At 35.9% G+C, this 22613-nt stretch overlaps 1 protein-coding gene across 1 annotated transcript in view; it reads right to left on the bottom strand.

The window, feature by feature from the left end:
• The window catches only part of LOC132543415 (E3 ubiquitin-protein ligase RNF123-like), a 35603-nt gene extending 16288 nt beyond the window's left edge, over nucleotides 1-19315 (bottom strand). The window contains exons 1-25 of the mRNA XM_060206917.1: nucleotides 19225-19315; nucleotides 17140-17224; nucleotides 16596-16726; nucleotides 14802-14899; nucleotides 13725-13779; nucleotides 13111-13196; nucleotides 12405-12491; nucleotides 11855-11922; nucleotides 10528-10653; nucleotides 9807-9924; nucleotides 9208-9336; nucleotides 8847-8972; nucleotides 8489-8581; nucleotides 7737-7810; nucleotides 7294-7396; nucleotides 6966-7062; nucleotides 6652-6713; nucleotides 5024-5095; nucleotides 4433-4559; nucleotides 3858-3959; nucleotides 3511-3600; nucleotides 2561-2667; nucleotides 1921-2004; nucleotides 620-727; nucleotides 75-252 (exon numbers count right to left, since the gene is read on the bottom strand). Coding sequence (XP_060062900.1) covers nucleotides 75-252; nucleotides 620-727; nucleotides 1921-2004; nucleotides 2561-2667; nucleotides 3511-3600; nucleotides 3858-3959; nucleotides 4433-4559; nucleotides 5024-5095; nucleotides 6652-6713; nucleotides 6966-7062; nucleotides 7294-7396; nucleotides 7737-7810; nucleotides 8489-8581; nucleotides 8847-8972; nucleotides 9208-9336; nucleotides 9807-9924; nucleotides 10528-10653; nucleotides 11855-11922; nucleotides 12405-12491; nucleotides 13111-13196; nucleotides 13725-13779; nucleotides 14802-14899; nucleotides 16596-16726; nucleotides 17140-17224; nucleotides 19225-19261 — 2443 coding nt within the window. The 5' untranslated portion in view covers nucleotides 19262-19315. The remainder of the gene's footprint in view (nucleotides 1-74; nucleotides 253-619; nucleotides 728-1920; nucleotides 2005-2560; nucleotides 2668-3510; nucleotides 3601-3857; nucleotides 3960-4432; nucleotides 4560-5023; nucleotides 5096-6651; nucleotides 6714-6965; nucleotides 7063-7293; nucleotides 7397-7736; nucleotides 7811-8488; nucleotides 8582-8846; nucleotides 8973-9207; nucleotides 9337-9806; nucleotides 9925-10527; nucleotides 10654-11854; nucleotides 11923-12404; nucleotides 12492-13110; nucleotides 13197-13724; nucleotides 13780-14801; nucleotides 14900-16595; nucleotides 16727-17139; nucleotides 17225-19224) is intronic.
• Between the last annotated feature and the right edge of the window lie 3298 nt (nucleotides 19316-22613).

The raw sequence follows: 22613 nt of genomic DNA, 5'->3' as shown, positions 1-22613 counted from the left end.
AACTGAAGATACTTACTGGGTAGTAAGTCAAAAGGACTAGTGGGATGGAATACCTGGGAACTGAACATACTTACTGGGTAGTAAGTCAAAAGGACTAGTGGGATGGAAGAAGTTTTTCAGACAATTGTAGATGTTGATGGCAGTCTCTATGTAGAACTCGGGTGTGTACTGAAATAGAAGGTGGAACTCGGACGCCCGAGATATAGTACGTAACACCACACCAAACAGCCATGCTACGTCAGCTTGTTTATTCTAGAGAGAAAAAGATACATAATACTGTAAAATCACACATTTTTGTGGAGATTGATTTTCATGGTTTTTCAAAAATATCTTTTTTGTGCACACTTGATAAATCTTATTACGATATCTTAGGCAGTTTGTGGACATATAAATTCATGAAAAAAGAATAATCCTGAAATCAAAAATAGAACCCCGACCCCCTCTTAGAAAATTAATGTACAAGTATAAAACCTAATTTACAATCTCGTTAAACACCTCAAAGAAAACCTAGATTATACAGCCAAACTCTAGTCCACATACTGATGTGATTGAGGAGCATGAATCCTAACACAGATTCCATCACTTTATCAATGTGATAATGATTCAATACCTGACATACCTTTGAGTATATAACAGCAATAACCCATCCAATTTGTCTCCCTTGTTCAAGAACTCTCTCCAAGAATACACCTCTAGCCCGCTCAAGCTCGGCCTTCACCTCCAAAAGCTTTAAACAAGTTTTCACTTTTACATAATCACTGCATTATCATTAAAATTACTTGTTTTTTTGCTTATAAACTCACATTAATTGTAACAGTAAATTGGCAGAGACTTGTGAGACAAGTGTTGTTTTCTCTTATCGGTCTGACTGGTTGGACTAAGATTATTCGCTAACAAAAGGCAAACATGCTGATCTTGATTTGCTTCCTTACGAGCTTTCACAAAGCCTCTCAGGGCCTGTATTAATATTTGCAGTTTTTTGCCTGAAATGTAAATTTAAAATACAAACAAACCAGTTGTCTGTATAAATGAACAGGCTTCTTGAAGCATACTATGTTAATTCCAGCATAGAGAGACATCAAAACAAAACGTTATTGATTTCTCTGCTTCTCCTGAGCAAAGGTGGCAAAAAAAATGAAATAGCATGGGATTTGAAAGACTGAAGTATCAAAAATAAACAAAGGGCAATTCACAACATGTGTCTTCTTGATTTTGTCATACAATCTCTATCACAGTGTCATGAAAGTGTTGTGTGTACCTGATTTAGAGCTTCACCAACTGCCTCTCTGTATCAATACCTGTCCCATTATAACTATGTAAATTTACCTGTTCTGGACATTTCTTCAGCGTCATCTCTGTATTAACACCTGTCCCATTATTACTATATAAAGTTACCTGTTCTGGATATTTCTTCAGCGTCATCTCTGTATTAACACCTGTCCTAGTATAACTATGTAAAGTTACCTGTTCTGGACACGCCATCTCTGTATTAACACCTGTCCCATTATCACTATGTAAATTTACCTGTTCTGGACATTTCTTCAGCGTCATCTCTGTATTAACACCTGTCCCATTATTACTATATAAAGTTACCTGTTCTGGATATTTCTTCAGCGTCATCTCTGTATTAACACCTGTCCTAGTATAACTATGTAAAGTTACCTGTTCTGGACACTTCTTCAGCTTCGTCTCTGTATTAACACTTGTCCCATTATAACTATGTAAATTTACCTGTTCTGGACACGCCATCTCTGTATTAACACCTGTCCCATTATTACTATGTAAAGTTACCTGTTCTGGACACTTCTTCAGCTTCGTCTCTGTATTAACACTTGTCCCATTATAACTATGTAAATTTACCTGTCCTGGACACGCCATCTCTGTATTAACACCTGTCCCATTATTACTATGTAAAGTTACCTGTTCTGGACACTTCTTCAGCTTCGTCTCTGTATCGTCCAGTGAAGTGACGTATTCCTTCATGTTGTCTCGTAATGTACCCATCTAGAATTGTATGATGAATATATGTCAAGCTATTTATAGCAAATTAAACATTTTTATAGCATTAAAGTACAGATAACTTTATCTGGGTGTAAGTGTTGTTACAGAGTCAGTTAATTTACTGTGTGGATAATTGTTAATTAACTGTTTGTGATGTAGGCAAAATCAGCAGTGTAAGTTGTTTGTTGGCGAGTTTACCTTTGTGAGTTGTTTGTGGACAGCTATGTGAGTTGTTTGTGGGCGAGTTTACCTTTGTGAGTTGTTTGTTGGCGAGTTTACCTTTGTGAGTTGTTTGTGGGCGAGTTTACCTTTGTGAGTTGTTTGTGGACAGCTATGTGAGTTGTTTGTGGGCGAGTTTACCTTTGTGAGTTGTTTGTTGGCGAGTTTACCTTTGTGAGTTGTTTGTGGACAGCTATGTGAGTTGTTTGTGGGCGAGTTTACCTTTGTGAGTTGTTTGTGGGCGAGTTTACCTTTGTGAGTTGTTTGTGGGCGAGTTTACCTTTGTGAGTTTTTTGTGGGCGAGTGTTTACCTTTGTGAGTTGTTTGTTGGCGAGTTTACCTTTGTGAGTTGTTTGTGGGAAGCTATGTGATATAACAAAACTATTCCATCAACCAGTTCCATGAGAGAGTTACCGCTTGGCATCTGTAGTTCTGGGTATGTTACACCTGGAACACAAACACACCCACTGTAAGTGTTATTTATCTAACATAAAAGGACAGGTGGGCATTCAAATAGATGAAAATAGCAAACAACATCAATAGTTATCATAAAATTATAAAAGAAATTAGAGATAGAAACAAAATATTATCCTATCCTTTGTGTCAAGGAAAATGTGCTTGTAATAGCAATTAATTTTACACAGTACATGTTTTCTTTGTTTGGCCTTACGCTATTGTTTAGTGTGTCTGACCTTTCAATACCTGTTTTTTATGACTGGCCTTACAATATCTGTTTTTTATGACGGGCCTTACAATATCTGTTTTTTATGACAGGCCTTACAAAACCTGTTTTGTTTGTCTGGCCTTACAATACCTATTTTGTTTGTCTGGCCTTACACTACCTATTTTGTTTGTTTGGCCTTACAACACATGTTTAGTGTGACTGACCTTTCAATACCTGTTTTTTATGACGGGCCTTACAATATCTGTTTTGATTGTCTGGCCTTACAACCCATGTTTTGTTTGTCTGGCCTTACCACACATGTTCTGTTTGTCTGGTCTTACAATACCTATTTTGTTTGTCTGGCCTTACAACCCATGTTTTGTTTGTCTGGCCTTACAACACATGTTTTGTTTGTCTGGCCTTACAATACCTGTTTTGATTGTCTGGCCTTACAATAACTATTTTGTTTGTCTGGCCTTACAACCCATGTTTTGTTTGTCTGGCCTTACAACACATGTTTTGTTTGTCTGGTTTTACAATACCTGTTTTGTTTGTCTGGTCTTACCACACATGTTCTGTTTGTCTGGCCTTACAACACATGTTTTGTTTGTCTGGCCTTACAATACCTGTCTTGCTAACTTTTGCCTCTTTTTTGTCCAATGCCACCACTTTGCCATCTGACTGTACAGATAATCCCTGGGCTTTGTTTACACTGTCTGTAAACATAACATACACAGGATTAACTCCTTTGCTTACACTTTTGCTTGCACTTACACAGGAAAAACAGTTTATGAAGCGATGTATGATGGCTTAACTTTTTCTATCGATAGTTTTATAGGATGCAGGGAAATTACACATTAAGCCCTAGTTATTTTGACATCAAATGATTACGACCTTTCTAGCTTGCTTGAGAAATAATTCTGAAACACATCCAAATTAACAAATGACACTAAAATATTGATAGATCACTCACCTCCCAGTATCCTATTGAGGTGTGACACCAGACCACCACATCTCTGAAACTCCATGTAATTTCTTGTCTCTGACCAAAACTCATGGATTGGTACATAGGCCTCTGAAAAAAGTAATACGGAAGTATTGTTTAAGCAGATTCAGTCCACTTGGAGAGAAATATCGACAATAATGTGAAAGTTTAAAGTATTTAACTTAATGTAGGTCATGTTAGCCCGATCCTCTGGATCCTACCAGATAAAAACAAATGTCACATCAACAATCATGCTTCATGCTAATTCCTGCTTTTGTTGATGTTGCAATCATACTAAATCAAATGAAAATGTAAATGCTTTTTTCCCAAAACCAAACATATGTGTAACCAAAGGTCACTTCTTTACTTCAATGCCTTGACTAACATTCCAACCCAGGACCTCAGATTTTACTCATCTTAAGCTTTGTATCATTTCAATGTACAGAATCATTTATACACTGTACACAATATCAGGTATATTCATATACAAACACGGTTTGTACAGTTTCACTAAGGCATTTTTCCATATCACCATGAAAAAATATTTCTACTAAGGTACCAACCATCACTAAATACAAATCGCTTCGGATCCTCGTCCTGAAATACATCCCAGTAATGTCGGACTACCCTCACCATACGGTGGAAAAAACACAACATCACTGGTAACGGACAGAAGGACACCTGATGGGTCTGAAACAAGGAAGGAATCATTTATTTATAATCTGACGTCACTACTCTACCATTGTACGATGAACTTATTTTATTTAAAGTCTGAATTTCCACCAGCCATTTTCACTCTCTTCCTGTTCATTATCATCCATTTTGACATCTGACATGAAAAGATTGTCAGAATGAAGTTCTTTCTGGGGATGAAATAAACTCTTCTTACTACATCTAAAATATCCTTAGATTCCTTGTTAAGCTAACAAGTTAACATTTATGAAATCCTTTTTTCAGCTTTGATTTCTATATCTATTTAACAAACATAACTGATAAAACATTCTAGCTTAATTCTTAAATCTTTTACCTTATCAAATAAGTTCATTTGCAATTTTTAACATAGAACGGAGATTTTCACTAAAGTCATCTTTGTATAAACTTCTTTTAGTTGATTCTAGAACTGTGAATGTGACAAAATCTGAATATTTACTTACACGACCCATACCACTATTCTCTCGCAAGAACAGACGGAACTTCTCCATGAAGATCTGACGAGATGTCTGCCCCTAGATAAATGAGAAGAGGAATACTAAACACACAAAAAGTGGTGGTGTGATAAACAAGTAGCATGACATTGAGGTATCAACCCCTACACACCATGGTTACTGTTAATCATATCTACACACCATGGCTACTGTTAATCATATCTACACACCATGGTTACTGTTAATCATATCTACACACCATGGTTACTGTTAATCATATCTACACACCATGGCTACTGTTAATCATATCTACACACCATGGCTACTGTTAATCATATCTACACACCATGGTTACTGTTAATCATATCTACACACCATGGTTACTGTTAATCATATCTACACACCATGGTTACTGTTAATCATATCTACACACCATGGCTACTGTTAATCATATCTACACACCATGGTTACTGTTAATCATATCTACACACCATGGTTACTGTTAATCATATCTACACACCATGGTTACTGTTAATCATATCTACACACCATGGTTACTGTTAATCATATCTACACACCATGGTTACTGTTAATCATATCTACACACCATGGCTACTGTTAATCATATCTACACACCATGGTTACTGTTAATCAAATCTACACACCATGGTTACTGTTAATCATATCTACACACCATGGTTACTAAAGTCTACACACCATGGCTACCTGTCATATCTCCACACACCTGGCACTGTTAATCTCCATCTACACACCATGGTTACTGTTAATCATATCTACACACCATGGCTACAATCATATCTACACACCATACTGTTAATCATATGTACATATCTCACACCATGGTCTTTAAGTCAAATCTCACACCATGGTCTTACCTGTCATATCTCACATCTAACGTTTTACCACACCATGTCACTGTTAATCTCTATCTACACACCATTTTACCTGTCAAATCTCCATCTACAAGTCTTACCTGTCATATCTCCATCTACACACCATTTACCTGTCATATCTCCACCTAAAGTCTTACCTGTTAATCAAATCTCCACCTAAAGTCTTACCTGTCATATCTCCATCTAAAGTCTTACCTGTCATATCTCCATCTAACGTTTTACCTGTCAAATCTCTATCTAACGTTTTACCTGTCAAATCTCCATCTAAAGTCTTACCTGTCATATCTCCATCTAACGTTTTACCTGTCATATCTCCACCTAAAGTCTTACCTGTCAAATCTCCACCTAAAGTCTTACCTGTCATATCTCCACCTAAAGTCTTACCTGTCATATCTCCACCTAAAGTCTTACCTGTCTAATCTCCACCTAAAGTCTTACCTGTCATATCTCCACCTAAAGTTTTACCTGTCAAATCTTAACCTAAATACTTACATGTCAAATCTTAACCTAAATACTTACATGTCAAATCTTAACCTAAATACTTACCTGTCAAATTTCCACCTGAAACCTCACCTGTCTACTCTCCACCTGAAACCTCACCTGTCTACTCTCCACCTGTATCCCTACCTGTCTACTCTCCACCTGTATCCCTACCTGTCTAATCTCCACCTGTATCCCTACCTGTCTAATCTCCACCTGTATCACTACCTGTCAGATGCCTACCTCTTTGATATCCTTGTGGATGAGCAACACCTTGAGGATCTCCACCTGTATGTCTTCTATAGCTGTAAACATCACATAAAACATTTTACAATTATATAACACACCATACAGCCACGTAATACACTCTACAACCATATGATACACTCTACAATAACATAATACACTCAACAGTGAAAATCAACACAGACCAGGTGTATAAGTCTACAGACAGGAAGGGATTTATACGCTTTTAATGACCAGCTGAATTAAAATCAAAGTTTCAAATTGCATGAAAATCATTCCTAACTACAACAGCATAGACAAGCTCTACATACCTTCTATCTTCTGTTTCAGGCGTTCACAAGACTGCATGTAGTTGGCATGTCTAAGCTTTTCCTCCTCAGTACTAGGTGGGCGTGGCTTGTCCTCATCCTGTCCAACCAAAACCCATGTAGTCTTATCTTATGAATTAATAATTAAGACAGTTTTTCAGTACATTCAGTCCTAATAACAAAATGATATTCATTCAATATTGGATTACTCCTACACACAAAGTTGTGTCATATTTTACAATGGCTGGTGTACACATTCTTGTAGTTGAAGATAATCTACAAGATGGTTAAATCCACTGAATCATAACAAAAATACACAGAATGACAGTACCTTGTTGTAGCTGTCCCACCAGACTGTGGGGATGAGTTCCTGTAGGCCGACATCATCAGGAGGTTTAATGTGCATAAATATAGGGAACTTGACTTTATCAAATCTGTGTAAGTAGTCAAGGATGTCATTGGTTCATTTCTAACCTTACGTAATGTTACCTAATGAAGCAAGATTTATAACCATTTATTTGTGAGTAAATATCAACAGTGATATGGAACTATGAGATAAACTCTTCATTATGACATCATGCCGAAGTATTCATGTTATGTACTGTATGACTTAGGAAATAGTCTAAATACAGATTATTGTACTGAATAGGACAACTGACCTGTGAAACTGCCAATTATAAATGGTAATTAATTAAAGTTTAGTGGTTAAACACAGGATTAGACAGATTATAAGTAGAGGTCAGACAACTTTCACTGTCTCAGTGTAAAGGATACATGACATGTATGAGTAAGTAACGACGTGTAGTGGCATGTTGTAGGATACTCAGCGTCAACATCAGGTATTTGTTCTGTAAATAAAAGACATGCTTTGTTGTATCAATTATCAATTATGGACCTTTATCCCTCTGTCAATATTTCAGTAACAGGTCTATATAATGCCATACTGACAGAAACCAAAGGTCCTTAATTTTCATATTAATTTTAATACCAGGTCTATATAGCATCAGATTGACAGAAATCAATGTTTTCTTGACAGAGTACAAAGAATAAAATCTCCCGACTAATAAAATACCTCAATCAGAATATCATACATTCTCCTCTTAGACATGTACACATGGTTCTAATTTTGTTCTAAATCTATAAACATTGAATCAATATATCACAGTAACTGTAGTTCAAGGGTATAAAGAGCTGCTTGAGAACAGCATCAAGTAGCTTGTACATTGGTGATTTATGTCACTCATCTGAATACCAGTTTATATTCTGAGATGCACACCTGTCTGAAACACAGCAGTGTGAAGTCAAAATTCATAAACAACATGATCAAAAACAAAAAAAAGTCCTTTAATATTGATGGCAACCTTGACACCTTCAATTAAGAACTCTCCTGAAATATTGCTATAAGTGACTAAAGAGATAAAGTTGCTAGAGTGCTGATTTGATTAAGGATGGTTTGAACATGGGTTACACTATATACAAGCTCAACCCCATACATCCATAAATTGTGAAAGCATGACCATACTTACAGCGGAACAAAAGTTTTCTGTCACTGACGAAAATCGGTAACACTGCAGCAAGGAAATCAACAAGTTCTCAAAGCATAACTTCAGTTCATGGTCCTAAATAAAGAAAAATATGGAATTGAGAAAAAATACACAGAAAAGCTGTTTCTAGTTCCAGTTTTTCGTTGCTTATGTAGTTAATTTTTATCTACCTTAATATCAATTTTAATGGAAACTTATGTTAAATCTTATATAACTACATTAGAAAAATATTATTATATTTATTTTTTTCTTAAATGAAAAAAGACTTTCTTTGTATCTGGCCACCAACCCATTTAAAAGATACCATAATCCTTGGTACTAAACAAGAATGACAGACTACCTGCATCAGAGACCACATCTGGTCCAGTAGCCTCTGAACTGCAACTTGTTCCCGCTTGTGGGATGTCTGGTCACAGAGCTTCAACAGGAACGGCAATAGGCAGTCTTCAACCACATAGGCACTTCTCTGTAACAAAATGTATAAAACAGCTCAAACAAGCACTGTAAAATTGTATATTTTTGAGGAGCTAATTTTTCACAATCTTTTCTAAAAATAACTATGTCATGGACACTTGACTTGACAGTATAAAATAGCCAAACATCATCAACTCTTTCCTCTGACTTACAACATGGACACTTCCCATCAGATCACAACAATAGTGATTAAAGGTAGCTTTCTTCTTCAGATCTATACAACATACCAGTAATGGTGCCAATTTTTCAAATATATGGGCAGCGATGAGCATAACTGAGCATTTGCTGCTTGGGAACTCTCCTAGCTTTGGAGGTGGGTTATTCTTCTTGTCAGACACCAAAAACTCCATTTCAATCTGGTAAAATAAATACATTCAAATCACTTTCCTGTGACGTTTTGTATATAACCTAGCCATAAAAAATATTCAAGGCTTTTTTCCAAGTGCTCCAACAGAGAAACCCAATTTATTACTGACAGATATATATAGACTTTTCCAGTCATTTTCTTTTGTTATGTATTTTTCTATGAATTGTCAAGGATTTATTTGTATACATACATTCTGTATTACAATAAAAACAAAGTTCTTATCCTATATCAATGTTGGCTTTAACTTTCACAGCCCTCCAGATGAATCCCACTAACAAATGTACAGTTCTTTGATCAGTTGTGATAAGGATAGAACTTGTTGTAAGACCATAAACAATGTTATAAAGAAAGAGTAGTATAACTACAGTCTTTGTTATACCTAACCAAAGCTTTGTACGAGAAACATACTCAAAATAAGAGCTTTAAGAGTTACTCTGCATCCCATCATACTGTACTTACACTACAACTCTCAGTCATCTCTGTGTGGATATTTTCTAGGTAACTGAATAGGAGTTGTGCCTTAGCCACACTTGCATATGGTACATCTTGGAGTGGTCTGTAGCCCGCAATAGGGTACCTGACAATGTTCAATAGGTGGTTAGTGACAGGGTCTGTGGCCTGCAATAGGTTACCTGACAATAGTCAATAGGTGGTTAGTGACTGGGTCTGTAGCCCGCAATAGGGTACCTGACAATGTTCAATAGGTGGTTTGTGACAGGGTCTGTAGCCCACAATAGGGTACCTAACAATGTTCAATAGGTGGTTAGTGACAGGGTCTGTAGCCCACAATAGGGTACCTGACAATAGTCAATAGGTGGTTAGTGACAGGGTCTGTAGCCTGCAATAGGGTACCTAACAATGTTCAATAGGTGGTTAGTGACAGGGTCTGTAGCCCGCAATAGGGTACCTAACAATACTTAATAGGGTGTTAGTGATTGTATTGTTGTTACAGACACTTCATTTCAAATTATACATTCAAATTTCTCTACAGTCCAAAATAAGACTGCAATTTTAGTAAAATTAAGTTAATACTACTATAAAAATTTGACAGCTGAATATCAGTTTCAACACAATTACTGATTATTAATGTAGTGTTATATGCAATTCTGAAAAGAAATATAGATTGACTGACAAATTGTGGTAGAGATATTTAATCCAAATTTTCAATTCCTGCAGTTACCTAAGAGGTGTGGCTCCAAAGTTGGCATGCAGATTCTCTCCCTGAGACAGGCTGACAGCAGGGAAATACGCCAGACCACTCCCTACCTGTATATCTGTAAAGGCCATTCCCATAGACTTTCCATTCCTAATAAATAAAGTCAATCACAGAATTCTTTGATCGACATCTGTAAAGTCAAGTGTTTCTTTCTACGTCTGAAAGTTAATTCTTAAAATCTAATTACAACAAGGACTATTTTTAATTAATTAACTACTGAAGGTACAAGACTACCTAACCAACTAAAACAACTAAAACACACGTAATTACAGAAAATATGGAACACTTCATTGCAAGTCATATCCAGGCACCCACCATTGTCTGATCTTTATTTGTTCTTTATAAAGTTGGGATCTTTTCCTCTTTTTTCTCTTTTCTACTCTGTTTTGCTATGAATGATATTCATTTGTCAGACATTTTGTTTTTCTGATTTTCTTCTCAGTCCTAAAATCACAGAGGCACAACTAGGGACCAAGGGTAAAGCTACGGATCAAGGGGAAATTACATATGAAATAAGAGAGAGATCCATTCAGTACCTCTCAAGAAATCATGACAAATTTTACTTGGCGAAATCCAAGATGTCCATCTGTCAGCCATTTTGCTTTCCTGATCAGTCCTAAAATCACAGGGACACAACTAGGGATCAAGGGAACCCTACATATGAAATTTGAGAAAAATCCATCCCATGCTTCTCAAGAAGTAGCAATAACAAACTTTCCTTGTTGAAATTCAAGATGGCCCCCTAACAGCCAATTTGTTGTTCTAATCACTCCCAAAATCAAATGGTGGACAAATCTAAGGACCAGGGGAAACCTACATATGAACTTTGAGAGAGATCCATTCAATACTTCTCAGGAAATGGCGATAACAAATTTCATTGTAAAATTCATTGATGGCTGCCTGTTGGCCATTTTGTGTATGATCAGACCTAAAATCATTTGAGCACAACTAGACCAAGGAAAAAATACTTATAAAATTTGAGAAAGATCCTTCCTGTACTTCTCAAGAAATAGTGATAACAAAATTTATTAACAGACCGACAATGGACCTTGGACATAGGGTGATTAGAGGTTTTTCTATAATTTATCAAATTATATATCCTGTGAAGAGCCTCTGAGGAAATTAAGACATTTTTAAAAAGATAAAGAGTAAAAGCTTCAACTGTTTTTCATCCTTATCATGTGTCTTCCCTATCTGACATACAGTCCAATACCAACATATGTGATATAAACCATTCTATCTAACCTAATGCAATCTATTCAGAATTTAAATACAACGGTTCAACACATACCTGTAAAATGTAGCAGATCCAGCATCACAGTCCAGAGCACAAGTAATCACATCCCCTGTCAGCCATTGCTATCACAGAAATCATAAACAATAAATCTATATGTATATGTTACTCATGATTCTTCTATGTCTTATGACACAATATCTATATTAACATTGTGTTTTTGTAACTGTATAAAACTATGTTTAGCAATTCATGATAAAATTGATGTACAAACAAATTGTAAGAGGAACAATTAATTAAGACAGGAGCATTTAAATACTTCTCCATATAAGGCTGCAGCATTTCAATTACCTTTCCATATAAGGCTGCAGCATTTGAATTACCTTTCCATATAAGGCTGCAGCATTTTATTTACCTCTCCATATAAGGCAGAAGCATTTGAATTACCTCTCCATATAAGGCAGAAGCATTTGAATTACCTCTCCATATAAGGCTGCAGCATTTTATTTACCTCTCCATATAAGGCAGAAGCATTTGAATTACCTCTCCATATAAGGCTGCAGCATTTTATTTACCTCTCCATATAAGGCAGAAGCATTTGAATTACCTCTCCATATCGATGAGTTTTAACATTCCACTTCCTCAATCTGCTTCCATCGTAGGCGTATGACCTTATGGTGTCTCCTACTCCTTCCTGGTTTTACACAATATTAGAATAACAGTGATTTACAAACTACATTCTATCACTATAAAGCATTCAAAAGTGACTCAAGGCTCCCATCATCCTTTCCCATGCTTGGCCACCACTACAATTTTATAAAACATTTTGCTTTTCAAGAACATTAAGAAAATGGCTAGATAATGAACTACCGTTCCTTGGTATTATCGACAGGTAAGTATAATCATGATAATATTTACAGAATTGATATCTAAACATCACACGAACGTATCATAATATATGTATGCCATGATTCAAAAAGACTATTATATTATTAAAAACTTCTTTTAAAGACAAGAAATAGTTAATTGGGAAATTTTCATATCTTTTGCAATTTTCTACACTGCCACATGTAACCTTGGTAAATACTAGCCACAAAAATAGGGAGATTTCTCTTCTGCATAATCTATTGAGGGTAAGACTAGTAAGCAAAAGATCACAGGTTGTAATCCTGGCAAAGTTGATGGAGATAACAGACAAGGAGAATGACTGACCAACATTCTCATTAAAATCAACAGAAATATCACATATTACAATATCAGTTAGTGAAGACATGATGATAACTGTAGACTGTGTAAAGCATAAAAAATCTTACTTCATAGGAAAATTTACAGGAAAGAGTACACCAACCCAGCTGCATCACTCCTTTACTTCCCAGCATCAGTTCATACACCCATTTACCTGGTAAACAAAGATGTAAGTAAACAAATACAAATATACATGGACGAAATGCCTCTAAATTCAATACACAAGACAAAAGGAAGAGAACTGTAATTCATTCCAAAAATTAACATGGCATTTGATTGATCAATGAATATATTGTGTGACCATATATCCATGATGTACTGCCTGCAAATTTTTCATGATGATTGTTAATGTGTTGATGACCCCGATTCACAACAAAACTTCACGACCAAAAGGTCACCTGATTTTGAATATTCTTGGCATTATGAACCATGGACAAGGTAAACCCTATCTATAAAATAATGCATAAAATCATGTTTTGTGTTTTGAAATTTATGACAAATACCCATTGTACTATCTCCGCTAATGCAACATGTCGCTGGTAAAATTGCCAACAGCATAATCACAAACTACTACTGCAATTTCAAAACACCATAGAGTTATCCTTTAAATGACAAAATATGTAGGTGTTAAATGCTAAGAACAAAACTAATCATTACTGCCATGATTCTGTGATTTACTTACCTTTGTATACACAACAGTTGGCTCTCATAGTGCTAAAATTACTGTAACTTGTTAACTGAAAAAAATGATAGAAGATATGGTATTCTGTTTCACACTGCTGTTTGTACTGTTGTAATAACATGAGGACAGTAAAACAATGATAAATTTTCTCATTTTCAATATCTACTGCACTGTATAACATATAAACTCATTTTCTCTTTGAACTTTATACAACGTTTATTACCTGTACTTGTATTAAATGTCTTGTTTGGTAAAATTTAAGTTAATTAACTGCAATGTCTTTTTACAGCATACAAGACAAGAGTTCAGTACAATTGCTATATTTGTCAATTGGGGATGGATGATAGGAAGTTCTGACCATTTATTTAGAATATCACAAAAAACATGAATGTGAAAATGTGAACTAAACTAGAGAATATGTCCCTAATCATGTTTTTATCAAATACATTAAAATGAATGTGTCGCATTTCAGTTATAATTTCATATCAATGTCTGACCCAAATGAACATCTTTGCAAAACATTAATATTCTAACACTCTCACTAGCTGAGAAAGAGAACTTGTTCAGCCTAGTAAACCGACAAGTGATAGACTACTGACTGACAGAGAGGTGGGGAGAGTACCATTTACCCTCCTAATCTACTTGAACCCACCACCCCGACCCCCCTCACCATTTATCCTCCTCACCTACCTATCCCCCTCCCCAACCCAACCTCATTGTCTATCCTCCTGACCTACCCCCACCTCACCATTTTACCTCCTGACCTACCCCCACCTCACCATTTATCTTCCTGACCTACCCCCACCTCACCATTTATCTTCCTGACCTACCCCACCTCACCATTTATCTTCCTGACCTACCCCCACCTCACCATTTAACCTCCTGACCTACCCCCACCTCACTATTTATCTTCCTGACCTACCCCCACCTCACCATTTATCTTCCTGGCCTACCCTCACCTCATCAATTAACCTCCTGACCTACCCCCACCTCACCATTTAACATCCTTACCTACCCTCACCTCACCATTTAACATCCTGACCTACCCCCACCTCACCATTTATCTTCCTGACCTACCCCAAGTCTATCAGAATCCACCAGCATGGTTCCAACATTAGATCCAATGTCAAATTCCACTTCCCCATAACTGATCCGTCCTCCATCCGATACTGGATCTGAAATGCAAAAATGAGTAAATCATGATTTTGTCTTATACTTCAAAATAAATTTGATAAACATATCTATTACTTCGTTAGATAGGCAATGTCTTGATAAAATTGGCAGTGACTCAACACCTCAACAGTGGCCTCTAATTTGTTTATGGAATTCATCACATCTTATATTCATATTGAAAATTCAATAAAAGTTGTTAAAAGTTGACAATAAAATCTAAATCAACAGTTTGTTCACCCTTACTAAGAATTGTGTAGAAACATTTTTTATGAAGAATTATTATATTACAAGTTGGATCATCCAGATACATTCATTTATTTTTTTTATGGTTGAAATACGGACTTAAACAAGATAACGCAAAACGTGACATTCTCCCCTACACCCCACTGTTTTAAAGAAAGACACACAATCATATATATAGGTTAATATCACAACAAGTTTAATTTCTATTTGTTATCTTTAATTGTTATATACAAAGTATAGAATTGAGAGCTGCTACTAGAGTTCTAGCTTGATGCCTGTACAAAGTATTGAAATGGAGAACTTCTACTAGAGTACTAGCTTGATGCCTGTACAAAGTATTGAAATGGAGAACTTCTACTAGAGTACCAGCTTGATGCCTGTACAAAGTATTGAAATGGAGAACTTCTACTAGAGTACTAGCTTGATGCCTGTACAAAGTATTGAAATGGAGAACTTCTACTAGAGTACTAGCTTGATGCCTGTACAAAGCATTGAAATGGAGAACTTCTACTAGAGTACTAGCTTGATGCCTGTACAAAGCATTGAAATGGAGAACTTCTACTAGAGTACTAGCTTGATGCCTGTACAAAGTATTGAAATGGAGAACTTCTACTAGAGTACTAGCTTGATGCCTGTACAAAGCATTGAAATGGAGAACTTCTACTAGAGTACTAGCTTGATGCCTGTACAAAGCATTGAAATGGAGAACTTCTACTAGAGTACTAGCTTGATGCCTGTACAAAGTATTGAAATGGAGAACTTCTACTAGAGTACCAGCTTGATGACTGTACAAAGTATTGAAATGGAGAACTTCTACTAGAGTACCAGCTTGATGCCTGTACAAAGTATTGAAATGGAGAACTTCTACTAGAGTACCAGCTTGATGCCTGTACAAAGCATTGAAATGGAGAACTTCTACTAGAGTACTAGCTTGATGCCTGTACAAAGTTTTGAGTACCCGGTAATTACTAGTACCTTGAATGATCAAATAGAACTGGTCTGAAAAAACTGAACTTCGTGATATGGGTTATCTGTTTCCATGGTAACAGAAAAAGTATCTAAATGGAGAACTTCGCCACAGCAAAAGATACTAACTAGCTTAATAAGTGTAAAACATTTTGAGCAATTTATAATGGTTTCAGAGCACTGGTCCAGAACTGAAAATTGTGATGAGGGTTATCGGTTTCCATGGTAACATAAAAAAATTTAACAAGGGCACTAAACTCATCTATACAGAAAGTTTTGTGGAGCAAAGAGGAATGGTTTGGAAGTTGTTGCCCAGAAATGAAAATTAACACTTATTTTCAGTTTTCTGACTTTCCAGGCTACAACTTAAAAACCATTCCACTCATCTCAACAATACTGTATATATTAGGTTAGTGTCCCAGTTGTGCCTTATACCTCTTCCTTGTGTGTATATATGTTCTTACCTTACACCAATATAAATGATCTTACTTGTGTATGTATCTGTTCCCTTGCCTGCCACACCCTCCTCCACTCCCATATCAGTCTCCCCCTGCTGGGACACCACATCCTTCAGACTTTTATCTAGATATGTCTGAAGAGTTTCCAGGCCAGATAGTTCCCTTTTTTCAGCAAAACAACAATTATTACAACAGTTTTACAAAACAGAATGAAGATGTCGCAAGTCTACATGGTACTGGTAAATCTTTTCAAACAATGCTTTCAAAGTTTTTTAAAATGACTTGGTTAATTACAGAGGAACATAAATTTATCAAAAAGCTTTAACTGTACAAACATATAGGTAGTACATATGTAATTGCAACACACTCAGATATTTCAAAATTATCTAGAAGTTCATCAAAGCATGCAGTGACTTTATTTAAGAGACACTTCAGACTTGACAATCCTTTATAATGAATCTAATTTCATTATCTAATATAAAAAAAAAAACACCAAGAGTCATTACAACAAAAAAAGTTACACATTTTTATCAAAATCAATGAGAGTAATCAACAAACAAGTGACAGAAGCTTACCTTGTTCCATAAGAAGCACATGCCTGTGATGAAAGATCTGTAGATGTCGGAAACACTTTGTCCAATAAACGACTAGTGTAGGGATCTGGAAAAAAAAATCACTTTCAGCAAAACTTACATGACAGTTGTACAGTTTAAAAAAATTAGCCGTAAAGCAAATAGATATGAATACAATATTCCTTTTTAATCCTTTTAATAAAGTGGGAGAGCTTGGCAATGAACAATATCTATCTCATTAGAATTACATTTTAAAATATGTAGCATTGGACATCCAAGCAAACACTTATGGCATTAGTTTGATTTTCACAACAAAGACCTGATTTTTAATGCAGGGATCCAAAATCACTGACATGTCTGATGAACGGTCAAAGAGCTGTACAATGTATTAGTACACTGTACACATAAAACATATTAAATACAGAATGGTGTCATGTTGTTTCGGTAACAATGTTTTTCTATATTTCGTTTTCATCATTTGGTGACATGTCACTCTGGTGCCAATCTGTAAAGCTCTCTGAAACAAGTGGTGATGTTATTTTATTTTATTTATGATTTTTGTTACCATTAAAGAAATGATCATTGGCCATTGTTCAGAAACTTGATAAAGTGCTGAGGCACACGAGGTTTGTTATCTGATACTTACTGTGCTTGTTTCAAAATGAAGTTGAGGTTTAAAATGTTAAATGATGTGTGTTTAGGTGTAAATGCTTTAACGGTTTCATATAGGGGATGGGTGACTAGCATTCCTGCTACTGTTTTCAGGACATTTCATTATATTATGGTACGTAAAATATAGCAACGAAGCGTCTAAATGGGCATTCGCTTGTTCCGAGTTCAACAGAATCAAGAATAGGAAAATGCTCTATGACTATGTGATAGATGTAATTTTTCATAATTTCCTGTTATGTGTGTGACTTAAGCGCCAAGTCATCTTGTTTGTAGTGTTTGCCATTGAAGTTTAAGAAAATTTGTAAAATGACATTACAGAATGAATGTCAAGGATCTTTATCAAGGCATTTCTATGAATAACTGCAGAAAATGAATCCTACATAAATATACTGAATTAACTTGTGAATAACTGCAGAAAATGATGCCAATATAATTTAGAATCACTTGCTGTACCGAATGTTTTCAGTTATTGAACCTTTACAATAAAAAAAAACAATGCTATTGAAAAGCAAAAGACACCTTTACACTCTGGGTGTAATATAAGTACAAGCTGAAAAATCTCTATATGTTTTATATCTATCTATATATATAGGTGCTCAGTATAAAATACACAAATATATCTCCCAAAATCAGGATGTCGTCTTTCTGATGGAGTACTTCAGCTGTCTGGTCTTTTTGATAGAGTTTTTCTTCTGCAGTCAGTAACACTGTTTTATAAAATATATATGTTGCATAGGTGTCATGTGGGAGTTTAAAAACGCTTTTGCACAATTAAAAGCTGGGCTCGTTTTTGAGAAATTGTTGTGGTCTTGACAGCATGCTTCTGGGGTGAAAGAGTCCCATAAGTTCTGGGGTATGTATTCCAAACAATTTTGACAATTCATTGTTCTTTCTTTTAATCATCCTGGAGCAGGTGGTATGTTAACTTGTAACGTTTGTAGTTTGATGTCGTATTACATAATTTAACTTTCCATTGATCATTCCAGCTACGAACTACCAATGTTGTTAAGGAGTATAATGACTTGAAATATCGCTCTGGCTCATTTTGTGAATACACATGTGACTCAATGGCAGATGCTACATTAATGGTTATTGTCAACATTTACTAATGACGGACTACACGAGTAATGTTACAACTGTACAATCAAAGCTAGTCATACTGAGCATGTAATCGCGATTTCCTTCATATGACATCAATATGATTCACAGGTCATGTGCCTATATTGTTGAATGAGGGAGATATGGATCATGCCTATGTGCATTCACTAACTAAAGTTAAAATTCAATATCAGCTGCTTGAATGCAAGTTCATCTGTTCATTTGGTGCCGATTCAGGCACACACAGAGGACATATGCAATTCATCAAGCAAACAACACGCAGGTGTAATTAAATTGGATCAGTTGATTCCTATGTACCTTTCTTTGCTGTTGTTTGTTGGCGACCCTCCATCATCAACGATGTATTTGGTAAGTTAATATATCATCGAGTCGCCCGTCAAAAGAGAAGACACCAATTAAAAACAGGAAGTGACGAACAACACACCTAACTTTGACGGAAGTGGATGGGCGAATGAAAAATTAAATTAAGCCTTCATTTTCCCCGTTGTAATGGCAAACATGATTGATCTAGAGACTCGAAACAATTTCTAAATAAGCTATGTTTATTAAAGGATACTTGTATCTATTAATCAAGTTACAAGGACATTTACAAAGAAGGTTATTGATAATTCCATGAAAATTATTACGCGGAGAATGTCTACTAATCATTAAGGGTGCGCAGCCATGAAAACTGACAAATAAAACTGATGTCATGTAGTCAACATCAAACAATGATTAGCATTTTACAAATTGGTTTCAGAACTATCAACAATGTCTTCAAAGTAACCTTCAGAGCTAACCTTTTCACAATTTGCCATTTCCTAAGGATCTCGCCATCTTGAAATGTCCCTCCGGAGTATAGAGACAACATTGGACTTTCTTTTTTTCTTCAAAGTGATTTTGTATTGAGATAACCGATGCTGTCTGAAGACTATTCCCAATATCACTTGGAGTGGGGAGGTGTTGCAGTGAAATCCATGTAATAATATATAAGAAATGTTGATAACTGTTTTAACAGCCATTCCAGAATAATTGACCCACTATTGTATGAAAAGTGATGAAAAATAAAAAAAGTTTTTCTATTCAGTAAATGTATTTAAAATCGAAGTAGAGTATTACGGGAGTGATTTGACAAGTTTTCACACACACGACTCTTATCAATCAAAAAATATCTGAACCACAAAATAGTTAACAAAATTTGTCGTTACGGAGGTTAGAAAAGATTTTATTATCCACTGGTGAGAAAAGTAATGGATTTATCGTACCTTTCTTTTCTGATTTCTTTAAAGTACTTGATGTGAATAAAGACTAGAAAACATTTTATACATATCGTTCATTATACACACTGTGACAATGAGAAACCGCATGAAACATTACAACATTTTTCATGTAATTTTATTATTCGTCAAAACAACAACATCATGCACGTTCATTATGCCATTATTGGCATCAATCAATCCATTATTTCACTCTTTGATATCATTGGGTATTTTAAAAAGTGTCACAATTGTGCAAAACGATTATTTGATTGCGCAACAAGTTTTATATACAGAAGGATTTTAGTTACGGAGGTCAGAAGGTAACAACACAACCAACCGGTAAAGAAACTAACGGAATAACATAAAGTTCTTTAGAACAACTGGAACGGAAAAAATGCATTTAACAATAACTAGACATATTTACAAATTTTCAGACAAGATTATATACGTTTCAGAAGGATATCTTAAAACGTTACGGAAGTCACATTGACATTCGATAAAGACATTATATGTTCAAATTATATGCTTCAGAAACATACCAAAGTCTTACTTTTAGTTCATATTTGTATATTTATGAGATTTACTTTCTGTATTCACACTGCAAAATTGTGGAAATGATTTTAGGCCAACAATATGCTTTCGTTACGGAAGTTAGAATTTGCTAATTCCTATACGAGGCAGATCGAAACCATGAAAGCGCCACAAAATCTCACGTGCACTGATTGGTTATATTTCAAATTTTTGATTAATTAGTTCCAAGTCAAGATCATTAATTTTTAGCGATCTCCCGCGACTGCCAACCAGGACTGGCGGCGTGCACAGAATATGCAAAATATTCTGCTTTTTAATCCATATTTGATCCGGTTTGGAAGGCTTTTTGAACGTGGTTGATACTCTGCCAGATTTCTCCAGAAAGCCAACAAGAACATCGCCGTCGTTTTCATCTACTTCGATGACCTGACCAATGTACCATGTTGTGTTGTAAATGGCAGCAACCCAATCGTCTATTGAAATTTCAACTGCCAAGTCGCCATCATGTTCACCATTCTTTGTAGACCCCCCTGGTAAGTCTTGCTCGTCCATGACTACATCGGCTTCTTTAGGTTCGTTAGTTCCAATTTCTGTATGTTCTGTTTCCTTTGTTGGTTTGTCGTTTGTTTCTTTGGTAGTCGTTTCTTGATTTGTCACTACATGGACTGTCGATGTTTGATTTCTGTTTTTTACTGGAGCAAGATTGTGTTTTGTGTAACCGTCACATGAGGTTGAGACAACGTCCGCTAGACATTGGTCACAATAGCAAGATATGTTCCTGGTATACACTTCCATTGGTACATATGACAACACATAGTGAACTTTAAAAGTTCCTGGGACTGCACGTGCAGTTGGACGTTGGGAGAGTAGTGCCTGGGCTTCGTCGTAGTCTGACTGCGTGTAGAGAACGTACAACACTTTACTGCCGCATTCCACAGCAGATTTTGACCATTTGAAAAAGTCATCCGCATTTTGGATAGAATATCTGCCTTGTTTTATGGCGTCACCAGCAACTCTTTTTACACTAGCTCCTAAGCCGTCACACGGCCCTTTCCCGTGACCACTTTCCAGGTAGTTCCATCGTGCATTGACGCCAAATTCCTCTTTATGCTGTGAAATGAATTGAAATATTGTTTTGTTTCTGTACTGACTGGTTGGAGAATCTGTCAGGTAATGTATGGTTTCAAGGTCTGGAACAAGTTCCTTTATCTTAGGAATAACCTTCAACAGTATAGCATAAACGGCAGTTGCGTTGTGGCACAGAACATCGGAAATTGCGACGTAAATTTGCATGGATTTGGCGTTGTCTTGCTGATTATCCGGAAAGTCTACCCCCATTGTGTATAGGCTAACCATCGCAATGGTCCAATAGGCAGATTGAACTTCTTCAACTGAAGAGCACTGGAAGTTTTCTGCGAAGTCCATCCATACCACTGCATGCTTTTGGGGGAGGTTTTCTCTAAGTTTTCTAAGTTCGCTGTATTGATGTTTTACTCTTTCTATGTGATCTTTAAATTCGCTGAGATCGGTCTTCATTTTGTCTAAGAAATCGTCCTTCTTTTCCGTTTCTTCTACTTCCTTGTGTCTATATCTATCACCGTCCTGTACCCTCTTTCATGTTTTGTATGTTATTTCAGTTACATCCGATTCCCTTATTTTGGATAGCAAATCATCATTCGTTTTGATGCATTCGTCCGGGTTTTTCGAACATTGTATTCCCGCTGCGTTGAGTGCTCTTAATTTTAAAGCCATATTTTGGTGTTTAGAACACAGACAAGTTTTCCTTGATGCAAAATTTGCAAGCATAATGTGAGATGGGCGAAACGGCTACATAACCGATTTCGATATCTTTATCCTCGGATTCTCCATTCTGAACTTTTCGTAGAGATTTTTCATATAGTCGCATAAAATGTGTTT

This window comes from Ylistrum balloti, unplaced genomic scaffold, assembly GCF_031769215.1.
Source record: "Ylistrum balloti isolate Yb309-2 unplaced genomic scaffold, AGI_CSIRO_Ybal_v1 Utg369756, whole genome shotgun sequence".
NCBI lineage: Eukaryota > Metazoa > Mollusca > Bivalvia > Pectinida > Pectinidae > Ylistrum > Ylistrum balloti.
Note: the sequence above shows the minus strand (reverse complement) of the source record. Positions and strands in the feature narration are given on the sequence as shown.